Source organism: Rattus rattus, chromosome 2 (genome assembly GCF_011064425.1).
Source record: "Rattus rattus isolate New Zealand chromosome 2, Rrattus_CSIRO_v1, whole genome shotgun sequence".
Classification (NCBI taxonomy): domain Eukaryota; kingdom Metazoa; phylum Chordata; class Mammalia; order Rodentia; family Muridae; genus Rattus; species Rattus rattus.
Window position 1 is genome coordinate 85,413,243 of NC_046155.1, and position 25,092 is coordinate 85,438,334.

Sequence of the window (25,092 nt, forward strand, 5' to 3'; positions counted from 1 at the left end):
AGACCCTGTTTTAAAACAACAAAAAAGGAGGCCTAGAGCTGGTAAGATGGCTCAGCAAGTAAAAGTACTTGCCACCAAGCCTGAAAACCTGAATTCTGTACACAGGAGTTGTTTGGTGAAAGGCCCTCATTTCTTACTGCAAGTTGTGTTCTCGCCTCCACACACGCACCATGTTACATTCATATAAGCAAACACACACAAAACAAGTAGTAAAAAAAAATGTAGAGAAGCTGGTGGCTCACACCTTTAATCCTAGCACTTGAGAGGCAGAGGCAGGTGGATCTCTGAGTTCGAGTCCAGCCTGGCCTACAGAGGGAGTTCCACCTAGAACCTCAGCTCTCCCAGGTGAGTACAGACTCAAGCTAGTCCAGGGGACAAGAAAAACATAATTCCCTACACAGCGGCTGCTGCTTGTTGTATGTGGGTCTAACTGTGGGCACGAGGTCCTGAGCAAGGCATTCTCTTACCACTGTCAACGTTTGGATGACTTCTCCACAGAAACCCCAAGTTATGCAGAAATAAAGTTTCTCTGTACTTCTCGATTCTCTGTCTGTCTGTCTGTCTATCTATCTATCTATCTATCTATCTATCTATCTATCTATCTATCTATCTACCTACCTACCTACCTACCTACCTACCTACCTACCTACCTACCTACCTACCTACCTACTCTGTGTAGCCCTGACTGTCCTGGAACTCACTCTGAAAGCATTTGCCACCAAGACTGAAAACCTTTGACCTCTTCACCCTGGAGCACAGCTAGACTATTGCCCCATCTGAATTCCTGCTCATTTTCCCATCCGTGCTGGACTGCCTTCTTCTGACTCCAGTGAGCCACTGTTCTGTCCTGAGTGATGGGGCTTACATGCAAACTAGGTTAGGACCTGTCCCTAGGAGACTTTCAGTATGGCAGGCCCTGACAGAAGAACCCTGTCCAATGTCACAGAGCCCCTCTTCTATCCTCAGCTGACAACTTAAGTTGTGACCAGTACCTCTCCTCAAACTGGCCAGGCTTGTGGGTGGGGGTGAGGGCCACGAGTGGAAAGACAGTAGAGGCACTAAAGTGCGTGCCTCTGGGTCAGCCGTTTCAGTGTGATGATGGTGTTGGGTGCAGTCCTATTTTACACAGGAGTGTGTCAGGAGCAGCTTTCTGGGGGAAGCCGTTTTTAAGACAGGTTCTCACAGCAGTAAAAAGCACTAAGCTTGGCTGGGGTTGGGGGTGTTCCAGAGGTAAGTATGTACTGTCAACGGGAAGTCTGGGCTGTGCTGTGGGCTGAATGTGCTGCTGCCGTTACAGGGACAAGGTGGAACGGCAGGCCATGCCACAGGCCAACCACACTGACGCCTGTCAAGAATGCGGCCACGTGGCGCCTGGACACTCAAGAGACTGTCCTCGTCGAGGCTATGAAGATGCCATTGTCTTCGACAGGAGGGAGCAGGAGGAGGAACGCTTCCGTTCTCAAAGGGACCCACTGGAGGGCAGGAGGGACAGGAGCAAGGCCAGGTCCCCATACTTGCCGGCTGAGGAGGATGCCTTGTTTGTGGATCTACCTGGTGGGCCCCGAGGCCAGCAAGCACAGCCACAGCGACCTGAGAGGAATGGGGTGCCACCTTATGGCCCGGGAGAACAGAATGGGACCAGTGGGTACTCTCGAACTGCTCCTCCGAGGGCCAACCTAGAGAAACACAGCCAGAGGAAGACCCACCTGGCCCAGACAGAGCACTGGGCAAAGGCTCAGAAGGGGGATGGCAGAAGGTCAGTCCGGTGTCAAATGTGACAATGAGGGTGGGATGGGCTACTGTTATTTCCCTAGTACCTGCTCAGCTAAGTCATCACGCTACCTCTATGTGAATAACCTTTAACAGCCCTCCAAGGAACGGTAGCTGATTTACAGGCCAGAGAAATGGGCTTGGAAAAGGGAAACAGCCTGCCTAGGACACACAGATTAGCGGCAAGGCTGGAATTTAAAGTGTGGTTTGTGAGCCTCTGACCACCAAGAGGACACAGAGATGGCCAACAGTGTCTGTAGCTGATCCACTGTACACCACTGCCCCTCTGCTTCCAAGAAGTCTCTGTAGACTCTTGAGAGCATGGAGACCCAGTTGTCACCTCCCAGATGCCTGGAGGAGTCCGGGGAGGAGCCTGGGGAGGAGCTCAGGTACTGTGGGCTCACCCTGTCATTGAGTACAGGCTCATTTGAAGAAAAACAATTAATTTCTGTGTATGGGTGTTTTGCCTGCATATATGTCTGAGTGCCAGATATTTGGCTGGTGCCCACAGAGACCAAAAGAGGGCATTAGTTTCCCTAGAGCTGGAGTTAGAAACAGATGGATGCTGGGAACTAAGTCTGAAGCCTCTTCAGGAGCAGCAAGTGCTCCTAACAGCCAAGCCATCTCGCTACACTCTTTCTTCCCCTTCTTCTCCTCTCCTCCTCTCTCTCCTCCTCTCCCTCCTCTCTCCTCTCCTCCTCTCCTCTCCTCTCTCTCCTCTCCTCTCCTCCTCTCCTCTCCTCCCTCCTCTTCTCTTCTCTTCTCTTCTCTCTTCTTTTCTGAAACAGGGTCTCACTGTGTAGCCTGGTTGGCCTGGAACTTGCTGTGTAGACCGGGCTGGCCTTGAACTCAGAGAGCTCACCAGCTCCCAAGTACCTCCCAAGCACTGCGATGAAAAACATGCACACCACACCCAGGCAGAGCTAGTTTCAGGGTTTAAATCTGAAGGCAGTAGACGGTAGGAATGAAGGAGCCACCGCAGTGCCTGACCCTCCTTTTCATGGGAGAAAGCCCTCGCAAAAAAACCAGACCACTGAGATCCCGGCTTGTTGTTGATGAAATGTGTCTCCATGAATCTCTCTCCACCACAGACCTCCTTATTCCACTACACACAGTGGCCTGCCCTGTGGGAGGCACAGAGGTGGCAGTGTCAGGGAGCTGAAGGGAGGGCGGTCAGCATGGGGATGAGATGAGTGGCTCTGAGGGCTGATGGAAGGCAGAGTGTAGAGAAGACACACAGCAGCCCCTGGGGTTGCACCATGTCTGAAAAAGACTGCGTCCTGTGTTCCCAGATATTTGTCCTTAAAGATTTATATACCTGGGTCTCGTGGCACATGTATCATGTAACCAGAGGGTGGCTGTAAGTTGCAGGTCAGTCTTTTCTACACACACACACACACACACACACACACACACACACACACACACACACACAAGTATATGGTAATTTCCCATGGTAAGTGACCAATAAATCTGCCTGCTTACTGAAGGAACTTCCTCCATTTTCCATTTGAAAACACTGAGAAGTAAAGAAGCCAGCTATCTCTCCTTCGTGTTTTATAAGACCGTGCTGACTTCATTGTCACTGGACAGAGCACACAGAGGCACTGGAAGGGAGTCCACATGGAGAGCTATTTCTCACCTATCCCCATATTGCGAGACATATCTGTAGTGCATCTCCTGTCATTGAACTCTGTTGGAATGGGGTTAGCAGGAGTCTCACATACCCTTAGAGTCCTAACATGTTTTTGAAATTCTAGCCTCCCATCTACACCTGCCCCCAGTGTTTAAAGTAAAGTAAAAGAAAGGTGGGGTGGGGCCAGGGATTAAAGGAGACTGAGGCAACACAATAGGAAATGAAAGGCCTGCATGATTGATGTGGACGAGAGGGTGAGGGATTTCTGCAGCGAACAGGAATGGTCACAAAAGTCGACTTTATACTTGGCGTGGCTGTTCCTGCAGCCATTTTCTCAGGATATCCTTTTCTGGATTTGGAACCACAGAGCAGGTAGAAGAACAGGAGTTCCCGATACCAGACTATGTAAGGCCAGCTTGAACACATGTCTGTTGTCAGGATAGAGCTGCCCCAGGAGCAACCACCTATCATGTCCCTCCCTCCACAACCAGTTAACTAATATAGTGGCAGGAGTCAGCGACCACCACCAAACTAGTGTCAGGTCTCCCAAATGGCAGACAGTGCACAGGTGGAGAGCAGGGACTGAGGATAGGCTCAGGATTTGGGGTGCTGCCTAATAGTGGAAGTGGGGGACTGTCATCACCTAAACATGGCAGGCAGGTACTCTGCGTAGGCTGTAGAGACAGCCGGAAGGAGCAGCCCCACACCTGCTGTCTGCTCCAGCCACCACCTCTGAGGATTTGGGTGATGACACATCAGACGCCAGCTTTGGAAAATGAATGAAAAGTCTGCCACCTAGTGGCAAGCAGGGACACTTGCATGCTAGATGGGTTTGGGACGAAGAGGTCTTAAAACTACCTGAGCTGAATGGAAAGAATCTGTGAAAGGGAAGCTGCCATATTTGATGTCCCCTATTTCTACCCCTCACAGTGGTTAGTCCGAGGTGCTTATCATCCACGTTCTACAGAAAGGCAAGTGAGAGTGGGACAGAAGAGACAGACCTGAGGTCAGACAGATAAGAGTGATGGAATAGCACTTTTCAACCAGGGGGCTGTTTAAACAGAGTGAATGAATGCACTCTGCCCAGAGGTTATCACTTATAGGCCTCCTGGGGATGAAAAACATACATCTTAAAACTATATTTTTTATAGTTGATCCCAGACTAGCTTCTAGTCTATTTATGCCATGCTGGGAATTGAGCCCAGGGCTTCGTGGATACTAGACAGACTCTAAACACTGAGCTATATCTCTATCCTGTATTTAAAAGATTTATTTTATTTTATGTATTTTGCCTGCATGTATGTGTACCATGTGTGTTCCTGCTGTCTGCAGAGGTCAGAAAACAGAGTCAGATTCCATGGAACAGGAGTTAACAGATGGTTGTGAGCCACCATGTGGGTGCTTGGAATTGAACTCAGGTCCTTTGTAAGAGCAGCTAGTGCTAAGGCACCTCTCCAGCTTTTTTAATAATTATGGGACGAAAGAGATGGCACTTGGCACGAATGTTTCTTGTGCAGTTTCACCCATGCCTGGCAATCCCAGTGTTAGGGGCAGACAGATGGATCTGGGAGCTCATTGGCTTAGTCAGAACAAGAAGTTCTAGGCCAGTGAGAGACACTGTGTCAAGGGAATGGGCAGAGAGTGTTAGAGCAGGATACTGGATGCCCTCTTCTTGCCTACAGACACAAACATACACACACACACACACACACACACACACACACACACACACTCATACATCTGAAAGAGTAATAGCTATATATTGATGGAGTAGATGGGATATTTTGGTACATGCATACATTGTGAAGTTGTTGAAACAAGTTAATTAATATTCATCACAATGAACATGTGGTAACAATAATCAGTCTATTCTTCGAGCCGTTTTGAAGTATGTCATTATTAGCTGCGGTCACCATGTTGTGTACAATGTGGCTCTGACACATGCTCACTTGAAAGTTTGCAGAAAGTTTGACCAATATCTCCTCCCTCTTTATTTCTGCCATCCCCAGCTTCAGTCATTGCTTCTCTGTATCCCATATACAAGCAAGAACATGCAGTGTCTGGCTTAATTCAGGGCCCTGCCTTCTGAATAAAGTCGGTCATTGCCGCTGTTCCTCCACTGCCTCCACAGACCACATACTTGGAGTTAGCATCGGCCCAGAGCAGTGACTGACACACAGTGGTATTTTTTGTTATAAGTTTTCTATGTGAAGTCGATGAGGCAGAATCAGGATTTTAACTCAGGCTTCTGTAACCCCAGAGCCTGTTCTCTTTACAAGGCCACACTACCTTGCAGATTAGACTAAAAAAGCAGACAACAACAAAAAAGAATGTGTGTGTGTGTGTGTGTGTGTGTGTGTGTGTGTGTGTGTATGTGTGTGAGAGAGAAGAGGAGAGAGAGAGGAGAGAGAGCGCACACACTTGAGCAGGCACATGGATGTCACAATACACATACAACAGTCAGAAGACAGCTTTGGGGAGTCATTTTCTTCCTGCCACTGTTGGTTCTGGGGAGTCAGTTCAGATCATCAGGACTACTTGGTGAGCACCTTTATGTACTAAGCCACCTCACTGGCCATAAAATATAAAAAATGTTTTTTAATTTATATCCTGAACGTTTTTCCTGCATATATGTCGGTGCACCGCTGTACATGCCTGGTGCAGGAGTTAGATCTCCTGGAACTGGAGTTACAGAAACTTAGGTGCCTTTTGTGGTTGCTGGGAATTAAACCTGGGTCTTCTGGAAGAGCAGCAAATACTCTCACTGCTGAGCTGCCTCTTCAACCCCTAGTCTTTTTTTTTTTTTTTTTTTTTGGTTTTGTTTTGTTTGTTTTTTTTTGTCTTTTTGTTCTTTTGTTTTTGTTTTTAGACAATATTTCTTGTATCCTAGGATGGCCTAGAACTTACTATGTGGCTGAGGATGACCCTGAGCTGCTTCTCCAACCTCACTGTTACCGTTATAGGTAGTATATGCTGCCTCCACACCTGGCCGTGGAGGAGGCGGTGTCAGGAAGGTGCACATGCTGCTAAGCCTTCTGGCTCTCAGGATACACGTTCCCTTAATGACCTCATTAGTTCTCAGAAGCCCTAGATGAGGCAGTGATACTACCACACATGCAGGTAGGGAAACTGAGTCTCAGAGCAGTCAGTAAGCCTCCTGCGGTTGCATAACCCGTGTATGGAGAATTCAGATTCAAAACCTATTTTTGCTTTTTTGCGCAGTGAGAAGTTCCTAAGGTAGGGAGCTCCCTGGTGGACAATCGATGCAGACACTCATGGTGTGTGTGCCCTGGCAGTCTAGGCTGCTGGCCAGCTGCTGGGCTCAGCCATGGAGGGAACTGGGAGAAAACAGCAGGAGCTCAGGGTAGGTTGCAGTCAGATGTTAGAGAGCCATGAATACCAGGCCAAGAATTTCAGGGGAGCTGAGGTAGTTTGGGGCACACTGGAGTGATGAGATCGGGTGACCATGTACAGGAAACACATTGGGAGGCTCTCAGAGTTCTCTGCAGGAGGGAAGGAACCAGTGTCTGGATTAGAAGGGGAGCAAAGAGAAGACACCTCACCCGACCCCCTCCAGCCATTTTCTTTGTGAGCTTTAAGGCTTGGTGCTAGGTGAAGAGAGTCTCTCACCCCAGAAAACTGTGAGGCCTTCCCAGAACAACTCACATTGCTTGTCACTGACAGCTGGTAAGAGAGAGGCAGTTCAATCACACGTCACCAGGAGTGAGGGGCACAGGAACCCTGTGGTAGTCCTGGCTCTCATAGAAAACTGATTCTGGGTTCTTCTGCAGTGAGAAGCCCCGGGTGCCTGCGTCCATCACTGTTTGGGGTCCTAATGTCTCCCCCACAAGAGGGTCTTGTGGGTTTCCTTAGCTGCATTGCCTTGTGTGGCGGCCTGACCTGCTCTTTGTCTTTCTCAGCTTGCCTTTAGACCAGACACTTCCTCGCCAGGGTCCCAGCCAGCCCCCGTCCTTCCTGGAAAACTATCAGACTCTTCCCAGGAACACTAGACATCCTTCTGGGAGCTCTTCACCCCCGCCCCGGAACCTGCCCAGTGACTATAAGTATGCACAGGACCGAGCCAGCCACCTGAAGATGTCCAATGAGGAGCGCCGGGCACACAGAGACGGAACCGTGTGGCAGCTGTATGAGTGGCAGCAGAGGCAGCAGTTCCGTCATGGCAGCCCCACCGCACCCATAGGAGCTGGCTCCCCAGAGTTCACCGAGCAGGGCCGCAGCCGGAGCCTGCTGGAGGTGCCCCGCTCCATTTCCGTGCCTCCATCTCCTTCTGACATCCCTCCTCCGGGGCCTCCGAGGCCCTTTCCACCCCGGCGGCCACATACACCAGCAGAAAGGGTCACAGTGAAGCCACCTGACCAGAGGAGGAGTGTGGACATCTCTCTGGGAGGTTCTCCCAGGAAGGCACGGGGTCATGCTGTCAAGGTGAGGCCTGGGAACTTCTGCCAGGCAACTGAAGTCTTGCATTGACAGAGTCAGTCAGTGGCTTCCTGACAGCCCACAAGTCAGGAAGTAGTTTAGGAGTTCAGTCAGTCCTCATCTCTATAACAACGCAGCCAAGGTTTAGCCCTCGGGACCTTTCAGTTTGCTGTGCTGTGCCCAGGGAGAAAGGTGTCCATTTCAGAGGCCAGGCGCCTAGGGCTCTGAGAAATGGAAGACACTAGTGGTGAGTGGCCAAGGTCTCCTTGCCCGGCCTCAGTCTGGCTTCTCTCTCCTGTTACAGAACTCCTCTCATGTGGACCGGCGTTCCATGCCCTCCATGGGCTACATGACCCACACAGTGAGCGCTCCCAGCTTGCATGGAAAATCGGTAAGCTGTCCCTCCGTTCCCGCTCCAGGTGACTGACATGCTGTAGAATACAAGACCCTCGCCCACAGCATTCTTACTGGGCAGCTTTCATCCTCTTCTTGGTAATGAGGAGACAGGCCAGTGAGCACTGGGGCTCTGTAGCAGGCCCTCCAAAGACTGAGGGAAGTGGAGGGAAGTGTTGGGCTGGTCCTCTCTGGTTTTTTTCAGAAATATAGTCCAGCTACCTGCTTTCTCCTTCAGCACCTCTCCTTTCTTCCCTGGCTTTCACTATGATTGGTTAACTCTCCCTTCAAAGCACTCATCCTTCTGGGTGAAGCTGAGCTGGTGGCTTCCAGAGCCCTCCCTATGCTGGCAGTGCCTTCACTTGCCCTAATGAGGGGCCCGTGCAATCACTGCCTGGCGGTGTCACGTCAGTGTTGTCCTGGCACGGGTGAAGAGTGTAATTGCCGCGGTGTGCCTCACGTGCCTGACTCCCTCCCTCCCAATGTGTCTACACGCCCACAGCTGGAGGAGCTCTCGCTGCTGCTCACCCGGTTGCAGCGGCACCAGTCCAAGTTGGCCAGTGTGCGAAATTTCGCCGTGGGCCAATTACTACACCACTACTTGACCTTTCCCGCCTGCCAGGTCAGCACCGGTGGGCCCTCCTGGGCCCAGGCAGGGATGGCCTGCCTCCCACGTTTCCCCGTGCCGTGCTCTGGTCTGTCCTGCTATCTGTCCTGCTATCTGGCTACCTGGCTCTTCCCTCGCCTGTGTGCTTCTGGGTGCTGCAGCTAGTGAATGTGGGCGTGGTGAAGTGCCTCCCCTCTGGTGCAGGGGAGGGGCTGCATGGGGTGGGACAGACCTGAATCTCGCTCTTCGCTTCTCCGGCTGTGGAGAGGGGCAGGCTGCTGCGTGGTCGTCTTATCTAAGAGCTGTGTCCTGTCAGCATTATTGCTCATTGAAGACACCTGTGGGTCAGCCCGGAGGGAAATGTAGGGCATCTTTGCTTGCAGAACAACCCTCATCTCTTGTCCTGTCTAGCCTTGTGGGAACCTGCATAGGTTAGGTGAGGTGAATGTAAGAGAGGACATGTTAAAGACAAGCAAACAAAAAAAGTAAGTGGTAGACTGAGTAGGCTCAGTGGCTAAAGAGATTCCCATGCAAGTGTAACCCTGCAAATGCTGGGTGGGTGTGGCCATCCTTCAGTAGTTCCGTCCCTGAAGCAAGCTGGCTACTAAGACTAGGTAAGTGTATCCGTGAGCCCTGGGTGACAGAGAGACCCCATCTTATAAATACGGTGGAAGAGCAGTGGAGTGGTTACACATGTTTGTGCCCCACACATGCAAAAACATGCATGTATGCATGTATACCACAGAGAGAGAGAGACAGAGACAGAGAGACAGAGAGACAGAAGGGAAAAGGAAAAAAACTCATAAGTTCTGAATTTGACCTTAGCATTCTCCAGCTGTCCTTCTCCTATTCAAAGTGTGCAGGGACAGTGACTTGGGGAAGTGGGATGAGGAAGGAGGCAGTGGGAAAGAAATATGCCTATGCAAGCTATAGCATCCCTTAAAGATGGGGCTGCCACACCTAAGGCACTATATAGTGTGTGTCGGTGACCGTCTCACACCAGAGCTATGCACCTTCCCCATCCTTGGCTTGTTCAGCTGGGGCCTCAGTTCACTAAGAACACAATATCTGGACCATTCTTCAGCTTTTGCAACTCCTCTGCCTCAAGTAGCTTCTGTGATCTGCTGAACAGAAGTATGACTTGTGGGGAGTCTAAATAATTACACTGAAGAGCTTGATAGACCATTGAAGACACCACAAGCAAGTCTTACTCAGGAGCTACACTAGCCCCTAATATGGCTGCTCTGACTTCTTACTGAGCAAAAAGAGCAAAGGAGTTTCAGGAAAACTTCCAGCAGCTTCTACTTATCCCCCTGGAGTCTAAAGTCATACTAGGTCCTCCTGGATCACCCAGGTCATTTCTCTCTGTCTTTTCCAGTCATCCATCCACATCACTTTTGGTCTTGTTACTTTATGCATGTGACAAACCAGGCCAAAGGCTTGATGCCAAAAATTAGAACAGTAGTGTGAATGGGATCCTAGCTTCGGGTGCGGCAAGTGCTGTTCCGGGGAGATCTGCTGGTTCTGCCTCAGGAGCCCAGCATCCGCCTCATCTGCTCTTCTTCCCTAGCCCTCTTGTTGGGTCCTCCCCATTAAACCTCGTGGGTGCAGGGATAAGCTGGCTTTCCCTACTGTGACCCACAAATTCTGCCATGCTGAAACAGGGCTCTGAGTTGCAACAAGACATCTGTGCTTCCTCTGTGGCTGGTGTGTTAATCTGCTGTGGTCCTTTGTCTCCAGTGCAATGTGAATGCTCTACTTTCGAAGACCCAGGTTATTTAAACCTTGGTGTTTGTAACTGTTTTGTTTTGTTTTTTTTTCTCCTTTGCTTCCTTGGAAGGCTGATGACACCTACCTCCAGCTGAAGAAGGACCTGGAGTACCTGGATCTGAAGGTGGGTGGAAGGACGGAGAGATTGTTTAAGGGTTAGGAGTACTTGCTGCTCTTGCAGAAGACCCAGGTCCGGGTCCCAGCACCCACGTCAGGTGGTTCACCTATTAATCCATTCGTTCTAGAGCATTCGATTCCCTTAGACCTCCACAGGCACTCCAGTGCATGTGGGGCACATAGGCTCACACAGGTAATAAATAAAGGTGAGAAAACTTTAAAGGTGAGTGGCATCAGGATCTACCTGATGGACACTGCTCATCTTTCTGAAAGTATTACTCTCTGGGACCAACACTGGAGTTCCAGACCATAAGTGAAAACTCTTGTCTGAATCAGGAAACAGTCATTGCTTATGGTCTGACTCTGATGGAACTGCCTGTGAGCCCTGAGATGAGATCTCTGGCTTTGAGAGTGTAAAGGTCATGATTTTGGTCTGTTCCTTCCCTTGGTTAGAGCCAGAGGTTTCTAGAAATAGCCATGGCTTTTCCAGAGCCCCTGCTGCTGGTAGGAGTGTGTTTGGATCACAGAGAGTAGCTGTTGTGTTTTCAGCCACACTGGCATGGTAGGGCCTTTGCATTTATTGATGAGGGAGTAAGTTCCACGTGGAGTCATGAGGCTTTGAGGCCTGCCAGTAGCCTCCACTTAGAGCTGAGCACTAGTGCCTGTGGGTACTTAAAGCTCAAGCTCTGAGTTAGCCTTTACAGCAGAGATGAAAGGGCCCAAAGAAAACCGCCACTGCCTTGCCACAACCCACGAGCTCCCTCTGGTGACAGCCCTCCTCATGCTGGAGCTCTGGAACACACTGGACGAGTGTAACGTTAGCCAACCCAGGGAGGGAAGAGGGCTGTGGACCATGTTTATCCACCCTGCACTGTATACCTAGCTTTTCTGATGCAGGGATCGTCTCTCAGCCTGCAGCAGGTGGGGGTTCCCGTGCTGAAGCGTATACAGTGACAGATACCTGTTTGCCTCAGGTCTAAGCTGGAGTCATGAGGATTCCTACGGCTGTGAGAGAAAGGCTCCGAGCAGTTGTGGTGAAGTTGGTAGGGACAGGACCAGAGTAAGCCAAAGAGAGCTGCCATGCAGTGGTGAGATTAGAGCCGTGGAGTGAGGTGGAATAAATCACGTTGACCCCTGACTCTGTCATAGGCCTTATAGGAAGAGAATGGAGAGGAGAGACTGAGGCACAAGGCTTCAGAGCAAGAGTTCCTGTTTGTGCAACTAAACAGAAGCTGAGTAGTGATGGCCCGTGTTCTGAGTTTTACTCTACTGCAGTAGTTTGCACAGGAGTCAGGGCTGGCAGTCCCATAAGGGGGTAAAGTACTTCTCAGGGCCACACAGAGACAGAGACACATTTGAGTCCAGCACTTACTTACTCTGAAGCTCACATTCACCTCACTACCTGCCATTTGTGCTGCTGTGGTCCTGAAGGCATTAAACTTTTGGGGAGCCAAGCTTGGGTTGGGATGGCAGGGAATGGGTTTGATGGACTGGAGAGGCAAGTTGCATCCTGGGAGTGCTTTCTTAGCTGACATTGTCATGAGAAGAGCTGGGCTTGTAGCCAGAGTTCCCTGGTTGTGTATCTGCTACTGTAATTACTAAGCTCTTCTCAGGGAAGTAGTCTGGAGTGAACCTCTCCCTCAGCTTGGAGAGGCTTGACTCTATCTGCCCAAGAGAGAAGAGAGGTTGTGTATGGAGTAATGGTTAGAAAGGCCAGTGTGCTTGTGTGGCTTCTGTGAGAGGGCAGGGACCTGCTCTGCCATGCACAGACCTGGAAGAGTGTCCCACTGCAGGACGCAGAGCCCAGGGTTGGGAACTACAGATAATTATGTTTACAGATGTTCAAAGCCTGCTAAGTCTAAATGTGCCATTCCAATTTCCGGTGTCAGGGTTAGCAGTCCAGGGGGTTAGGCTTGTCTCTGCCTTCCTACCTTGATACGCTGATGTCCCTCTCACCTTTGAATTCAGGTTCCCCTCTTCTCCCAGCAGCACCTCTGTGGAACAAGAGAGGGTGTCCATGTTAACTGTGTCTGTGAGAAGACTCTTAGCAGCAGCTGCAGTGCAGTGACAGGGAGTTAGGGTCAGTTTGGGAGAAATGGAGACAGGCTGTAAAGCTCTGGTGTATCACCATGCGTTTTCTGTGGCTCTGAAGAGGATTAAGCCAAGCAGATGGCAGCTATAGGCAGACGGTTCAATTGGTAGAAATGCTCTCCTGAAAGGGCTTTCTCTGCGGTGGTGAATGTCCTCTCACGGGGCCACACAGATCTGTAGATCCTATGACATGCTGGGCAGGATGTCCTTGACATGAAGGGGATGTGGTTGCAGGTACTGTAGTAGAGACAGCACGAGAACTGGTTCGCACCCCCAGGAAAGTGGATGTATTTGAGCTCCGAGGACTGCCCTAGGCATGAGAGACAAGCTGTGCCCCTCTAGAACCATCCTTTCTCTATGGTATGGTGGATTGAACCTCCAGCCTCATGCAAGTACCCTACCTCTGAGGCATATTCAACTATGTCACCAAAGCTCTTACTTTTTTTCCTATGACTTTACTTTTTTTCTAAGTCTTACTATTGATAAATTCCCAGGCTAGCATTGAATTCACTTTGTAGCCCAAGCTGGCTTTGAACTTGCACCAGGTCCTCAAGTAGCTGGGATAATTGCCTGTACTGCTACCAAGGTGTGTGTGTGTGTGTGTGTGTGTGTTGCTAGGGATACAACCTAGGTCCTGTGCCTGCTGGGCAGGTGCTGTGCTACTGCTCTATCTCCAGCCCTAGAACGAGAGTCTCTAGAGATCACTTCCCCTGCCCACATCTGGCCTGTGGATCCCCCACTCTGATGTGTCTGTCGACTTAGGTTCTTCTGTGTTCTTGTCCCAAGAGCCAAGGATCCAGAGCCTGTCACCCCTCTGGGTGTCCTGCGTTCACTGGTGGTGACTTCTCCCTAGCACCTTCCACAGGTTCCTCTCCCTCAGGTGAATATCACTGTACGGCCAGGAGATCAAATGCAGACGCCCCTCAGAAGTCGCTCTTAGCTCGTGTGTTTTGGAGAGCGCTTGCTTTCTTGGTGATGCCAGGGTATAAAGGACTGAGCAGCAGTGAAGCTTCTCTTCTGCCTGGCGGTGTCTGGGCACTTGGTTCACTTACATTTTAATTCTCACAGCTACTGAGTAATAGGAATTACTGCCCCTATTCCCGTTAATCAAAGAACCACGTCTCAGAGAGGTTAAGGGGGCTCTGCAAAGCTCCATGGCTGAAACTGACTGCAGCCCTGAGTTTGTCATCTGTGAGCTGTGTTTCCATCATGGAAATTCTGCTTCTCAGAGCCTGAACTCCATTACCTGGCTGTGGTCGCCCACTGTTATCCATAGTACTTTTAAAATCATCTTTTTAGATAGCATCTCACAGTGTTACCCAGGCTGGTCTCAAATATCTGGGCTCAAGCGTGATGCTCCTGGACCATGGATGTGTGCCTGTGCTCCAGGCTTTGAGTTATTTTTGTACAGCTGTGGAACGCGTCCAGGTGAGGCTGAGCAGCCTCTCAGACGATGACTTTGTAGATACAGAAAGTTGCCTTCAACCCCAGGGAGTCCCTTGTCTCTTAGGAGGAGTGTACCATGGTTGGTATCAAATCTGTAGCACTGTGAGCTCTCTCTGACAGTTGGAGCCTGAGATCAGGCCTTGTCCGTTTCCAAAGTCAGCTTCTGGGGCAGAGTTTTTTAGGTTGCTATCTGGGGCATCAGCTATTTCTAGAGCATCTAGGAACATGATTTTAAAAATATAGATCTGAGCTAAGTATGATGATACACGCCTGGGGTCCCAGCTTCTTGGAGGACTGAGACCAGGGAATCATTTGAACCTGTAAATTAGAGGCCAGCCCACAGAACATAATGACTTTCTCCCTTTAAAAAATTTTTTTAAGCTGAGCATGGTGGCTCATGCCGTGGGTGCTAGCACTGAGAGCAGAAAAGGGTGAATCTTTGTGAACTTGAGGCCAGCCTGGTCTACATAGTGAGTTCCAGGACAACCAGCAAAGCTTCCCGTGGAGACTCTGTCACAAAGAACAAACAAACTTCAGAGCCTGGCATGATGCATGCTTTAGACCCAGCAGTCAATAAGGCAGACACAAAAGGATTGCTTCAAGTTCAAAGCCATCCTGGGCTACATAGTTCCAGGCCGGCCAAGGATACAGAAACCCTGACTCAAAAATAAATAAATAAAAATAAATTTAAAAGCAGGGCTTAGAGGTAAAGCAGGTACAGGTATTGCTACCAAGCCTCATGACCTAAACCAGGGCCCATGTAGTGGAAGGGAGAACCACGCCCACGAGTTGTCCTCTGACACAACACGGGCACTCTAATGTACACATAGGTGGATAAGTAAATATGTCTCATTTTATTTTTCAAGATCTCTACTGAGTTAGCACTCTTGTGCCCAGGATCCTCTGCTCAAGCCACATTCAGGTGTGATTCTTGTGCACACTCAAATTTGAGGTCAGCCGTTCAGGAACAGAGATTACTGAGCCCGGCCATGAACTAAACCACTAGGGAATTTGGAAGATGCATGACTTAGGCTTTCTATTGCTGTGAAGAGACACCATGACCACAGTAACTTATAAGAGAGAACATCTCATGGGTGCTGGATTATAGTTCAGAGGTTTAGTCCCTTATCGTCACAGTGGGAAGCAGGCAGACGTGGTGCTGGAGAAGATGCCCAGAGCACTAACTACATCTTGAGCTGCAGTCAGCAGGATGTGGTTGCCATACTGGATGTGGCTTGAACATCTGAGTTCTCCAAGCCTGCCCCTAGTGACCACTTCCTCCAACAAGGCCACACCTCCTAATAGTCCTTGGGGGCCATTTTCATTCAAACCACTACAATGCACATCAGTGCTTAAGTCCTATGCTTAGAGATTCTGACTTAATTGGCCAAACAATTCCTTAAGTGTTTTAAAAATACACTGAGGGTTAAGAAAGATTACCTCAAAGTCGTTGTTTTGTATTTTGTTGTTGTTGTTGTTTTGAAACAAGGGCTTATCTATGCCAGGTTGTCTTGAATGCCCAATGACCTTGGACTTGTGTCCTTTGCCTTTCTCCCGAGTAGGAGGGTCTTGTAGGTACATCTATGTCCACTTTATATGGTACTCAGTGGAGCCCAGGGCTTTGTAGATGTCAGACAAGCACAGAACCAACTAACCTACATCTTGGAAGTACTCACCAAGGTCTCAAGTATGGTTCCTTACCCAGTCACAGCAGCAATACCTGGGAATCTGTTAGGAGTGCCAGATCTTGAGCCCTAGTGCAGACCAACTCAGCAAGGCCCTTCAGGGTGGAGCCCGAGCCTTCCAGGTGATTCTACACACTAAAATTCAAGAGCTTGAGTAGGAATTCCAATGCCAAACTGGGGTTGTACCTTGTGGTAAAGTACTTGTCTAGTATACATGAGGCCCTGGGTTCTATTTCCAACACTGCAATAAAAAATAAAATTTTTGTTGGCCTGGGATCTACCCACCTGGTGGGTAGAGACAGTGTTTTCTTTCTTTGAATTTCTTTAACGTGTCTATGTGCATGTGTGTGTGGAGGTGTGTGCATATGTTAAAGTCCACATGTGGAGGTCAGAGACAGCCTGCAGGAGGAGCTGGTTCTCTCCTTCCACCATGTGGTTCCCAAGGATTAAGCTCAGGTCCTCAGGCTCAGTGGCAGCATTGCACACCGAGCCTTCTCAAGACCTGACAGCCTATATACAGCATCACTTGTAAGCATTTGAATCCTCTGGTTAGGCATGAACATTTAGCTGCACCCAAATATGGAGTTGAAGTCTGAGAAGTTTCTGTCGGAAGTAATTGTTAGAAATGAGATGAATGCATAAACCAAGCTTCCAGGGGTTGCAGAAGTAAGGGAGGCAGGAAGAAGCAGATCTCTTCTGTCAGGCTTCCCCTCACCTTCAGAACTGGGAAGGAAGTGATCCAGGAAGTGGCCCTTGTGCATGGTCAGTTCACACAGCGGCTCCCAAGCGAGCAAAGCTGGTGAGGCTAGTTTTATAGAGGCTGTCCCTAGCTGGAGCTCACATCACGAGGCTTAACTGTCTTGACTGTCTGCGCACCTCATCTCTGAGGTCCCCCTCCAGCCCCCAGACTGTGGCTGCTTCAAGTGTTGTTGGATGTCTCACCTGTTACGTTTTGTTGTATTTGCCTTTCTGTTTGGAACAGATTAAAAATAATGAACCTTTGATCAACGTGCTTTACAAAGTGCTGAAGAAGTCAGCACGGGGCTGTCGGCCCGGGAGAAGCGTAAGATGATCGGATCCGTGTCTCCAGGCGGGGCCATTCCATTGCTTCTGGCTCAGGGCCGGCACCATCACTTGCTTAAGCAGTTGCTCTCCTGACCGCCCCACGCTTCCTGCAAGTCATTTTGGTTGATTTTCTTTAACCCAAAGCTCTCTTCAGCACTGTGGCTGAGCTGCTCATCTGTGGTGTCCTGTGCCTCCATCTTTTGTGTTGCAGAGGGGTGGGGAGCTTGCCTGGCTTGTCATCAGCTTGCCTTGTGTCTCCATCTTCACTTGTCTGCCTCTACAGTGGTAGGGCTGAGCATGAGTTTATGGGAGTTTAGAGCAGCCTTAGATCCCACTGTGTCTCTCCTGGGGACAGGATATTGATATACAGGTCCCATTTTGGAACTGGATGACTGTCCTATGTCTCCTTTGCAATGTAGCCAGCTCTTGGAGCATTCTGAGGGAGGGTACAGACTGGGGGGGCAGGTGTCATGGTCTGATGTGGTTGGGGTTAGAGGGATGGTCCAGGGGCCGAGTCTCTTCCCAGGTAGAGATTCTTTAAGATGAATGGAGATCCAAGACCTTTGATATTTCTGGTGACAGATACTGGGGACATTTGTTGATGTTTTAAGTGGATAGAAGTGCTGTCACCACTGAGCACGGTTTAAAAAGGGAAACTTGACCGCCATATACTACCCGTGGCTGTAGCTGTCCACCAGGGCACCCTTTCTCTGGAGTAGAGCTAAGCTGAAGGACCTCTGAAGAGTATAAGCCTTTCAGGGGAGCCAGTGCCCTGTCACCTGTGTGTCACCTTTACTCCATCAGAAGCTAAACCAGCCAGTCTGATTTTGACATGTTTGTGAACTCACTGAGCTAACATTCTCCAGATCTCCTCCATATGCCAGTCCTGGCTGGGCTTCAAGGATAGAGAGAAAATGCATCCCAGTCTCCACAGTGCCCCCTAATGTGGTTAATATGTCTGGAGAGGAGAAATGAGCAAACATCATTATAATTTGATACTCTAAGCCCCACAGCAGTGACAGGCACCCTGTGTGAGAGGGACATGCTGAAGGACACCAGACCCGCTCAGAGGAAGAAAGAAAGGCAAAGACTTTGAATTCCTAGCTCCCAATGTCCTACAAATAGCACATCAGGGAGAACAAGAGACTCCTGTTTCATAGAAGAGAGGGAGTGCAGGTACCCTGGAGGGAGAGAGAAACAAACGGTTGGCTCCTGAGTCACCAAGGACAGCAGTAAAGGGCACACTTCTATCGGGGATGCCACCAGAAGGCTTAATTTAGATTTCCTTTCTCAGAATGCCTTCGTGTGTAGATACCTCATTTCTTTCCGATGGTACTAGATAAATGAGGCGTTGCTCAGTTAGATCCTCTGCCTTATTTAAGCATCAGAGACGTCCTCGATAAAAAGCTTAAGGGGAAAAGGGGGAGAGCTTGCTGGGGTAATCCCCAGAGTGCACCTCAATTTGAAAGTGATTTCTAGCTGGGTAACGAGCCAGGGCCAGCTTCTTCAGAGAAGAGACCAACTCGAAGTCCTCCCCTCAGGGTTCCATATGTTTTGACGATATATATGCACGTGTGTACACATACTCTGCATATACCCCAAGGAATTCCATGAATGCTTGCTGAGCTTTTCCCCATAGCCAGGCCTTAGTCAAGCTCTACCTTGAAGTAACCAAGGCCAGGGTCCATGCCCTCTGCTATGTGACTAAACTGAAGCAGTTCTCAGCTCAGAGCAAGAAGTCATGTGACTTCTTCTGTAGTGAAATGGCTCAGTGGTTAAGAGCACTGGCTACTCTTCCAGCAGACTCAGGTTCCATTCCCAGCACCCACATAGCAACTCACATGTCTGTAACTCTAACTACAGGAGAGCCAACAACTTCTTCTGGCCTCCATGGGTATATAGACCCATGCATTTGATATGATACACAGATATACATGCAGGCAAACGCCATACATAGAAAATAAATATTCTTTTAAAGCAGTGATTTGCCTTGGACTTGCTGAGGGAGGATGTAGGGCAGTTGGGCACATGGCTGTGGTTAGTCTGACGAGAATGATTGACAGCACTTTTGACTCCTGGCTCACACTGGCAAACTTCTTGGGCCTTCCAGATGGAGTGGGGAGAAAACAAAAGCTATTACTCCAGCAACTGACTGTCTGTCCATCCTGGAGCCTTCTGCCTAGCACACACACTGCCTGCCTCTGCCGTGGTCACCTATTCTTCATATCTGCTGGTCAGAGCCATAAAACAGATCAGAGAAGGGCTGTCTGACTTGAGGTGCATTTAACTTGACCTTGTCTTAGCTGCAGAAGCCCATGTCTTCATAGCCTATGAAAGGAAGGTGCCCAGGGAAAGGGAAGCATGGGATAGGGAGCTGGAATCAACTTCTCAGGGGTCAGTGAGAGCAGGAAGACGGCAAGCTGCCTGCTTACAGTTGCCTGAGGATGTGAATGGGATGTTCTACTGGCCTGGAAGTGTAGGTGACCTGTCCTTTGCTTTGTTGAGATGCTAAGATAGGTGATGACTCACTTGAGTATGCCAAGCTTTGTTGTCTGGGTGTGAATCTTAAACCACTGGCTGGATCTGACCTGGGTCCCTTCCCCTCTGGCTGGATCTTTTAATAGTGTAGGATAAGGAAGGCTGGCCTTGTCCCTGGGGAAGTGGCTTCTCAGAGACATGAAACAGCAACCTGGCCAGCAACTGGACAAACTGTTTGTCCCTAGGTGTAGTAGCACGCCTCTCTTACCAATGGCAAACCTCCAAAGACTCATAGAAATGTGTCATGCTCATTTGGAGCAAACTGATGACCCTGTAACTTGAGCACCTGCGTTTTCTTTAATTTGAGAAATGTAGTTGTACTAGGATCACCAACAGGTTTCCGTTTTTCCATAAAATGAAGAAGGCTTTAAAACAGTGCAGATAGTGCTCAAGTTCTTGCCCATTTTGTGCCATGAGCCTCCGCCTCTGCTGAGACTTCCACGTCCATCCACCATAGGACTAACCTTCCTTCCTGCTATTTGACCCCACACACCATGTTAATCATTCAATTGTTCACCTCCCAGATGACAGGCCGAGACCTTCTTAAGGATCGAAGTCTGAAGCCCATGAAGATCGCCGAGAGCGACACTGATGTGAGTTACCGTTGACAGGCTGGCTCCTTGGCCATCTCCTGACCTGGACCTGGGCAGCTTCCTCAAGGGCTTCCATAGTCTCTGCTCTTTCTGCTCTTACTGCCGATGCCATGCGCCATGTTCTCACCCCCTTTCCCTAGCCCTCTCCAACTCGTTCTTACTCACAGGTCAAGCTGAGCATCTTCTGTGAACAAGACAGGATACTCCAGGACTTGGAAGACAAGATCCGAGCTCTCAAGGAGAATAAAGTAAGCATCAGTTCTGCATAATAGTGGCATGGGTCGGGGGACTGCACCAACTTGGCTTTGCTGACACAGTATTTGCACTCCTGTGTTAGCATTAATCAACAATGAATAGAGGTGTAACAGGCTATAGAGTACTTGCCTAACATGTGTGAAGCCCTGGCCTATATCCTCACATCATATAAAACAGGTATAAATTGTTAGCATACACCTATAACTTGGAAGGTAGACTCCAGGGGAATCAGAATTTTCATCCTCAGCTATGCAGTGCTTGGTCCTGCTTCAAAAAAACCACAATAAACAAACAAGAGTATAAGGTTATTCGGGGTTTTTGTTTTGTTTTGTTTCTGTTTTGTTTTTGTCTAAGGATATTTCTCAAAGACTTCTATCTGAGCCTCCCCTGTTGTGGTTAAAATGGGAGATTCTACCCCACTTTTGATCATTCAGTTCCCAAATAAAACCCATATATTTATAATAAGCCTTAAAGCACCAGAGCTGGGCATATATCAACCATCTAAGCCATTTTGTCTACTTCTCTGTCAATAACTCTGTAACAGAACTTGCCACATTCCACCTCGGCCGCTCTTACTCCAACTGGCCAGGCTTCAGGGCCACGTTCTCACTACTCACTTACCCCATGTCGGCGACTTCTCTACTTCAGACCCCAAGCACAGCAACCGAAGCCCCGCCTACCTCTCTTCTGCCCAGCTACAGGCTGTAGGCATCTTTATTTAATCAACAGTTTTAAATTAAGGAATGAGGTGCAGATTTTCTCATCCCTGAGGTAACTAAGTTCTTGGGGTCCACTATTTAGCATTGCATTACATAGCAACAGACCAAAGCTCAACACTCCCCTTCCTTAGGAAGAACAGTCTGCTCTGTTCAAGTGCCCCCTTCTTTGTGCTGGCCCACATCTCAGCCTGGGAGAGGTCTTTACTGGTAGCTCTGATGGCTTGACACAAGAAACCCAGAGGTCTGCCTTGGAGACCCTCATCGCACTGGTCAAAGCCCTTGGCTTCCTCAGGTTCCTTCTCTCAGGGGTCCAGGCTGGGATGGCAGCAAGTCTAGATGGGAAGACAGGAGTGAACTGGGGCCACAGTTACGGCCTCAGGTTGACTTTTCTCTTTTCACATTTAATAAGATATATCCGTGGTGTGAGACATCTGTGACATGCTTGCCAAGGTTCCCTGTCCATTTGTCCCTTTGTTTCCAGATAACCTATAAGGAATCGGAGGGTTCTGCCCCTACCTTGTAGATAAGAAAGCTGAGGCAGAGCTTTATTGAGACTTACCTCATGCCAGTGAGCTGTTGTCCAAGGCCCGGTGTCTGTTCCAGCTCAGTTCACCTCTTTGGTGTCAGTTGTTTGGCTCGGTGGGGGATAGCCCTCCCATCCTCTTGCTCTGGGCCCTTTCTCGCACAGGACCAGCTCGAGTCTGTGCTGGAGGTGCTGCACAGGCAGACAGAGCAGTACCGAGACCAGCCACAGCATCTGGAGAAGATCACTTGCCAGCAGAGGCTCCTGCAGGAGGACCTCGTCCACATCCGCGCAGAGCTCTGCAGAGAGTCCACGGTATGTAGAGGTTAAGGAGGTAACGGGCACTTCTCCCGGGGGCTGGCCATGGCTGTGTTCCCATCTCCCTGGCTGCTGAGATGAGGCCAGGGGTGAGAACTTGTCACTGCCTCCTGGTGGCAACTTATCCAGGGTATCATGTCTGACTCTCTCTGCACCCTAGGCTTCTTTCCATCAGAATAGTTGAGGGAGCCCCCATTTCTTGGAGAGGTCTTCAGGCTGTATTCTAGTCTGCACAGTGCACTCTGAGATGTCAGAGTTCCCACTGTTATGGCTGTCAGTGTACTGTGGTGTTGGCCTGGGAGGGAAGCCATCTTGGGGGGTGGGTAGACAGTGCAAGTGGCCAGGGTCACCTGCTCCCATCTCCTTTCCATCGGGCTGCCTAGGCCTTCCCCCTCCCCCTTTGCCTAGGGAGCAGCAGGTTATGAGTGGGTGTCCTTGAGGCTGGGAGGGGACAAGGTGAGGGCACATCTGGGGACCAGAAGTGTCTTCTTGCCTACAGGAGATGGAAAACGCATGGAACGAGTACCTGAAGCTGGAGAAGGACGTGGAGCAGCTAAAGCAGACCCTGCAGGAGCAACACAGGAGAGCCTTTTTCTTCCAGGTGACCAAGAGAGAGGGTTGTCACCTCCCTCACCTCCATCACCAGCCTGTTAGGACTGTGAGCTCTGCCTAGCAGCTGTCACAAGCTCTTCCTTGGCAGGGAACTCTTTGCTCTCGATGCCTGACCCTCAGTGTTTAGGAAAACTGATCCTTTAAAAGAGCAGCGCCAAGAGGAACCCAGTTCAGTGCCTATGCTCACCCGGAGTACACTTCGGACGTCCAGGGCGAGTTTCTTCTGGATTCCCTAGACAATAGCAGGAAGTCCAGCCTCTGTCTTGCTTCTGGTAGTCACTATTGGCCTGAGGAGAGAGTGTGACTCAGTCCCTGGAGTTCCCTCTTAACTCTTTTGTGCTCATGTTTTCATTTCCGGAGCCAGGCCGGCTGACTCCCATCTCTGTGGCCCCTGGCCAAATTGGAAGAAATGAGTTTAGCTTAAAGTCAGAATATTCAGAGGTCATAGTGGTGCACACCTTTATTCCCAAGACTTGAGAGTCAGAGGCAATCAGATCTCTGAGTTTGAGGCCAGCCTGGTCTACAGAATGAGTCCCAGGACAGCCAGGACTTCACAGAGGGAAAAAAGGTCAGGACATTCTAAGTGGCCTGTGCTCTGTCCTGTTGTAGTAAGCATCAGGCTTCTACCCCACCCTCAAAATGTTTAAAATAGAAAATGGCCTGTTTTCCGCCTCTGCTTCAGGTCTGCCTGGCTTGGGCCTCTGCCGTAGGCTCAGTGTATTTGAGTTCAGCAAACGTTCCTGGCTCCTTGTGCACAGGCACCATACTGTGCCACTCTGAGAGCCGGACTTGCTAATGCCGATGGAATTCTGATCTCGGTTCCTCTTCCAGGTCACTTAGTGAATATGTGAGCTCTGGATGTTCCCCGAACCCTAGAAAACCAAGGACTTCTCTGGGGGATTTTGTTTTGCTTTCCCCGTGGCCCATTGCCCCCCACTCACTCATGGGTGGTCTGGGAGATGCTGAGGACCATGTGGAGACTCTTGCCTCTGGCTCAGGGATGACCTCAGAGGATCTCTAGAATATGCCTCACTATTGTCACCCGTCCCCCGCCCCATAACGCCCTTCATTGGAAACAACATTCTGTAATACTGTAATGGCTTGAGCACACTGGGTGACTGCTGTTGCTAAAATATTCCCAGCAGTCGTTTCTAGTTCTTGCTGAGGTTATCTCTAACCCATGGCCGTTTGAGAAAAGTCTCACTGCATAACCTAGGCTAGCTGGCCTTGAACTTGAAGTGCTAATCTTAGTTCTTTCTGTCTTTATAAGCTAGAGTTTCATCATGTATCCCTGGCTGGCCTCCAACTATGGAGGCCAGAACTGCCTCTGCCTCTGCCTCTGCCTCTGCCTCTGCCTCTGCCTCTGCCTCTGCCTCTGCCTCTGCCTCTGCCTCTGCCTCTGCCTCTGCCTCTGCCTCTGAGTGCTGGTGGTAAGGTGTGTGCCACCACACCAGGCATCCCAACTGTGTTTAAGAGTACACTTGAGCAGTGTAAGTCCATTCACACGTTGTGCAGCCATATTCCAGAATTTTCCATTTTGTGAAACTGAACATCTGTTCTCTTCCCCTCCCCTCCTCTGGTCCTGGATCCCTGTTCTTTCCCGTCTCATAGACTGACGAGGTGTTGCATGTATCACGTTCCGCCCTGTGCTGCTCGAGGCCGTCTATTTTTAAGTTAGGTAGGGTAGGGCAGTTGAGCTGGTGAACACTTTCAGCCCAGCATTCCTCACTGGTCTGCTTCTCAAGCAGACTTTGAGTGGACCCTGGCAGGTTCCAAAGATTGTGCCACCCTATGGTAAAGGACTTTGACTAAAGACATATGACAAGTCCTCAGAAGAAAATTTTAGTGAGGAGCCAAGAAGGTCCTGAACCAGTCCCCTGTGTTCCCCAGGAGAAGTCACAGATACAGAAGGACCTGTGGAGGATTGAAGATGTCATGGCAGGCCTGAGTGTGAATAAAGAGAACTACAGAGTCCTGGTGGGATCTGTCAAAAATCCAGGTAAGACAGTCAGCCATCTTCCTGGTGTGGGGACATGGAGAGGCGGGCGGCATGGCCCATGCACTGAGGAAGTCTCCATTCCACCCTTGTATTGTTTCTGCCCATACCCTCAGAAAGGAAAACGGTGCCTTTGTTCCCTCACCCATCTGTGCCTTCACTCTCTCCAACTGAGAGCAAGCCGGCCCTGCAGCCCAGCCCTCCCACCAGCCCCGTGCGGACCCCTCTGGAGGTCCGGCTCTTTCCGCAGCTGCAGACCTATGTGCCATACCGACCTCACCCGCCACAGCTGAGGAACGTAGTGTCTCCTCTGCAGTCACCAACCAAGGCAACGCCTCAGGCGGTAAGCTATGGCGGCTGGGAGCTGAGGGTGTGTGGATTACCTCCTGCAGAGATATGAACCCAAGTCTGTTCACCTCAAAAAGGCACTGGCGACATACCAAAGAAATGACTTCACCCAAATGCAGCTTGGTGACCAGTGTGTTTATTGGGCTTCCTTACAGCAACACAAGTGACCCCCC

General features: G+C 49.9%; 1 protein-coding gene across 4 annotated transcripts in view; it reads left to right on the top strand.

The window, feature by feature from the left end:
- Plekha7 (pleckstrin homology domain containing A7) overlaps positions 1-25,092 on the top strand; it is a 180,763-nt gene that overhangs the window by 138,865 nt on the left and 16,806 nt on the right. For all 4 annotated transcript variants that reach the window (XM_032892837.1, XM_032892836.1, XM_032892835.1 and 1 more), the window contains 10 exons: positions 1,298-1,756; positions 7,327-7,849; positions 8,148-8,234; positions 10,684-10,737; positions 20,080-20,148; positions 20,316-20,396; positions 21,811-21,960; positions 22,463-22,564; positions 24,466-24,574; positions 24,688-24,914. In XM_032892837.1, coding sequence (XP_032748728.1) covers positions 1,298-1,756; positions 7,327-7,849; positions 8,148-8,234; positions 10,684-10,737; positions 20,080-20,148; positions 20,316-20,396; positions 21,811-21,960; positions 22,463-22,564; positions 24,466-24,574; positions 24,688-24,914 — 1,861 coding nt within the window. The remainder of the gene's footprint in view (positions 1-1,297; positions 1,757-7,326; positions 7,850-8,147; positions 8,235-10,683; positions 10,738-20,079; positions 20,149-20,315; positions 20,397-21,810; positions 21,961-22,462; positions 22,565-24,465; positions 24,575-24,687; positions 24,915-25,092) is intronic.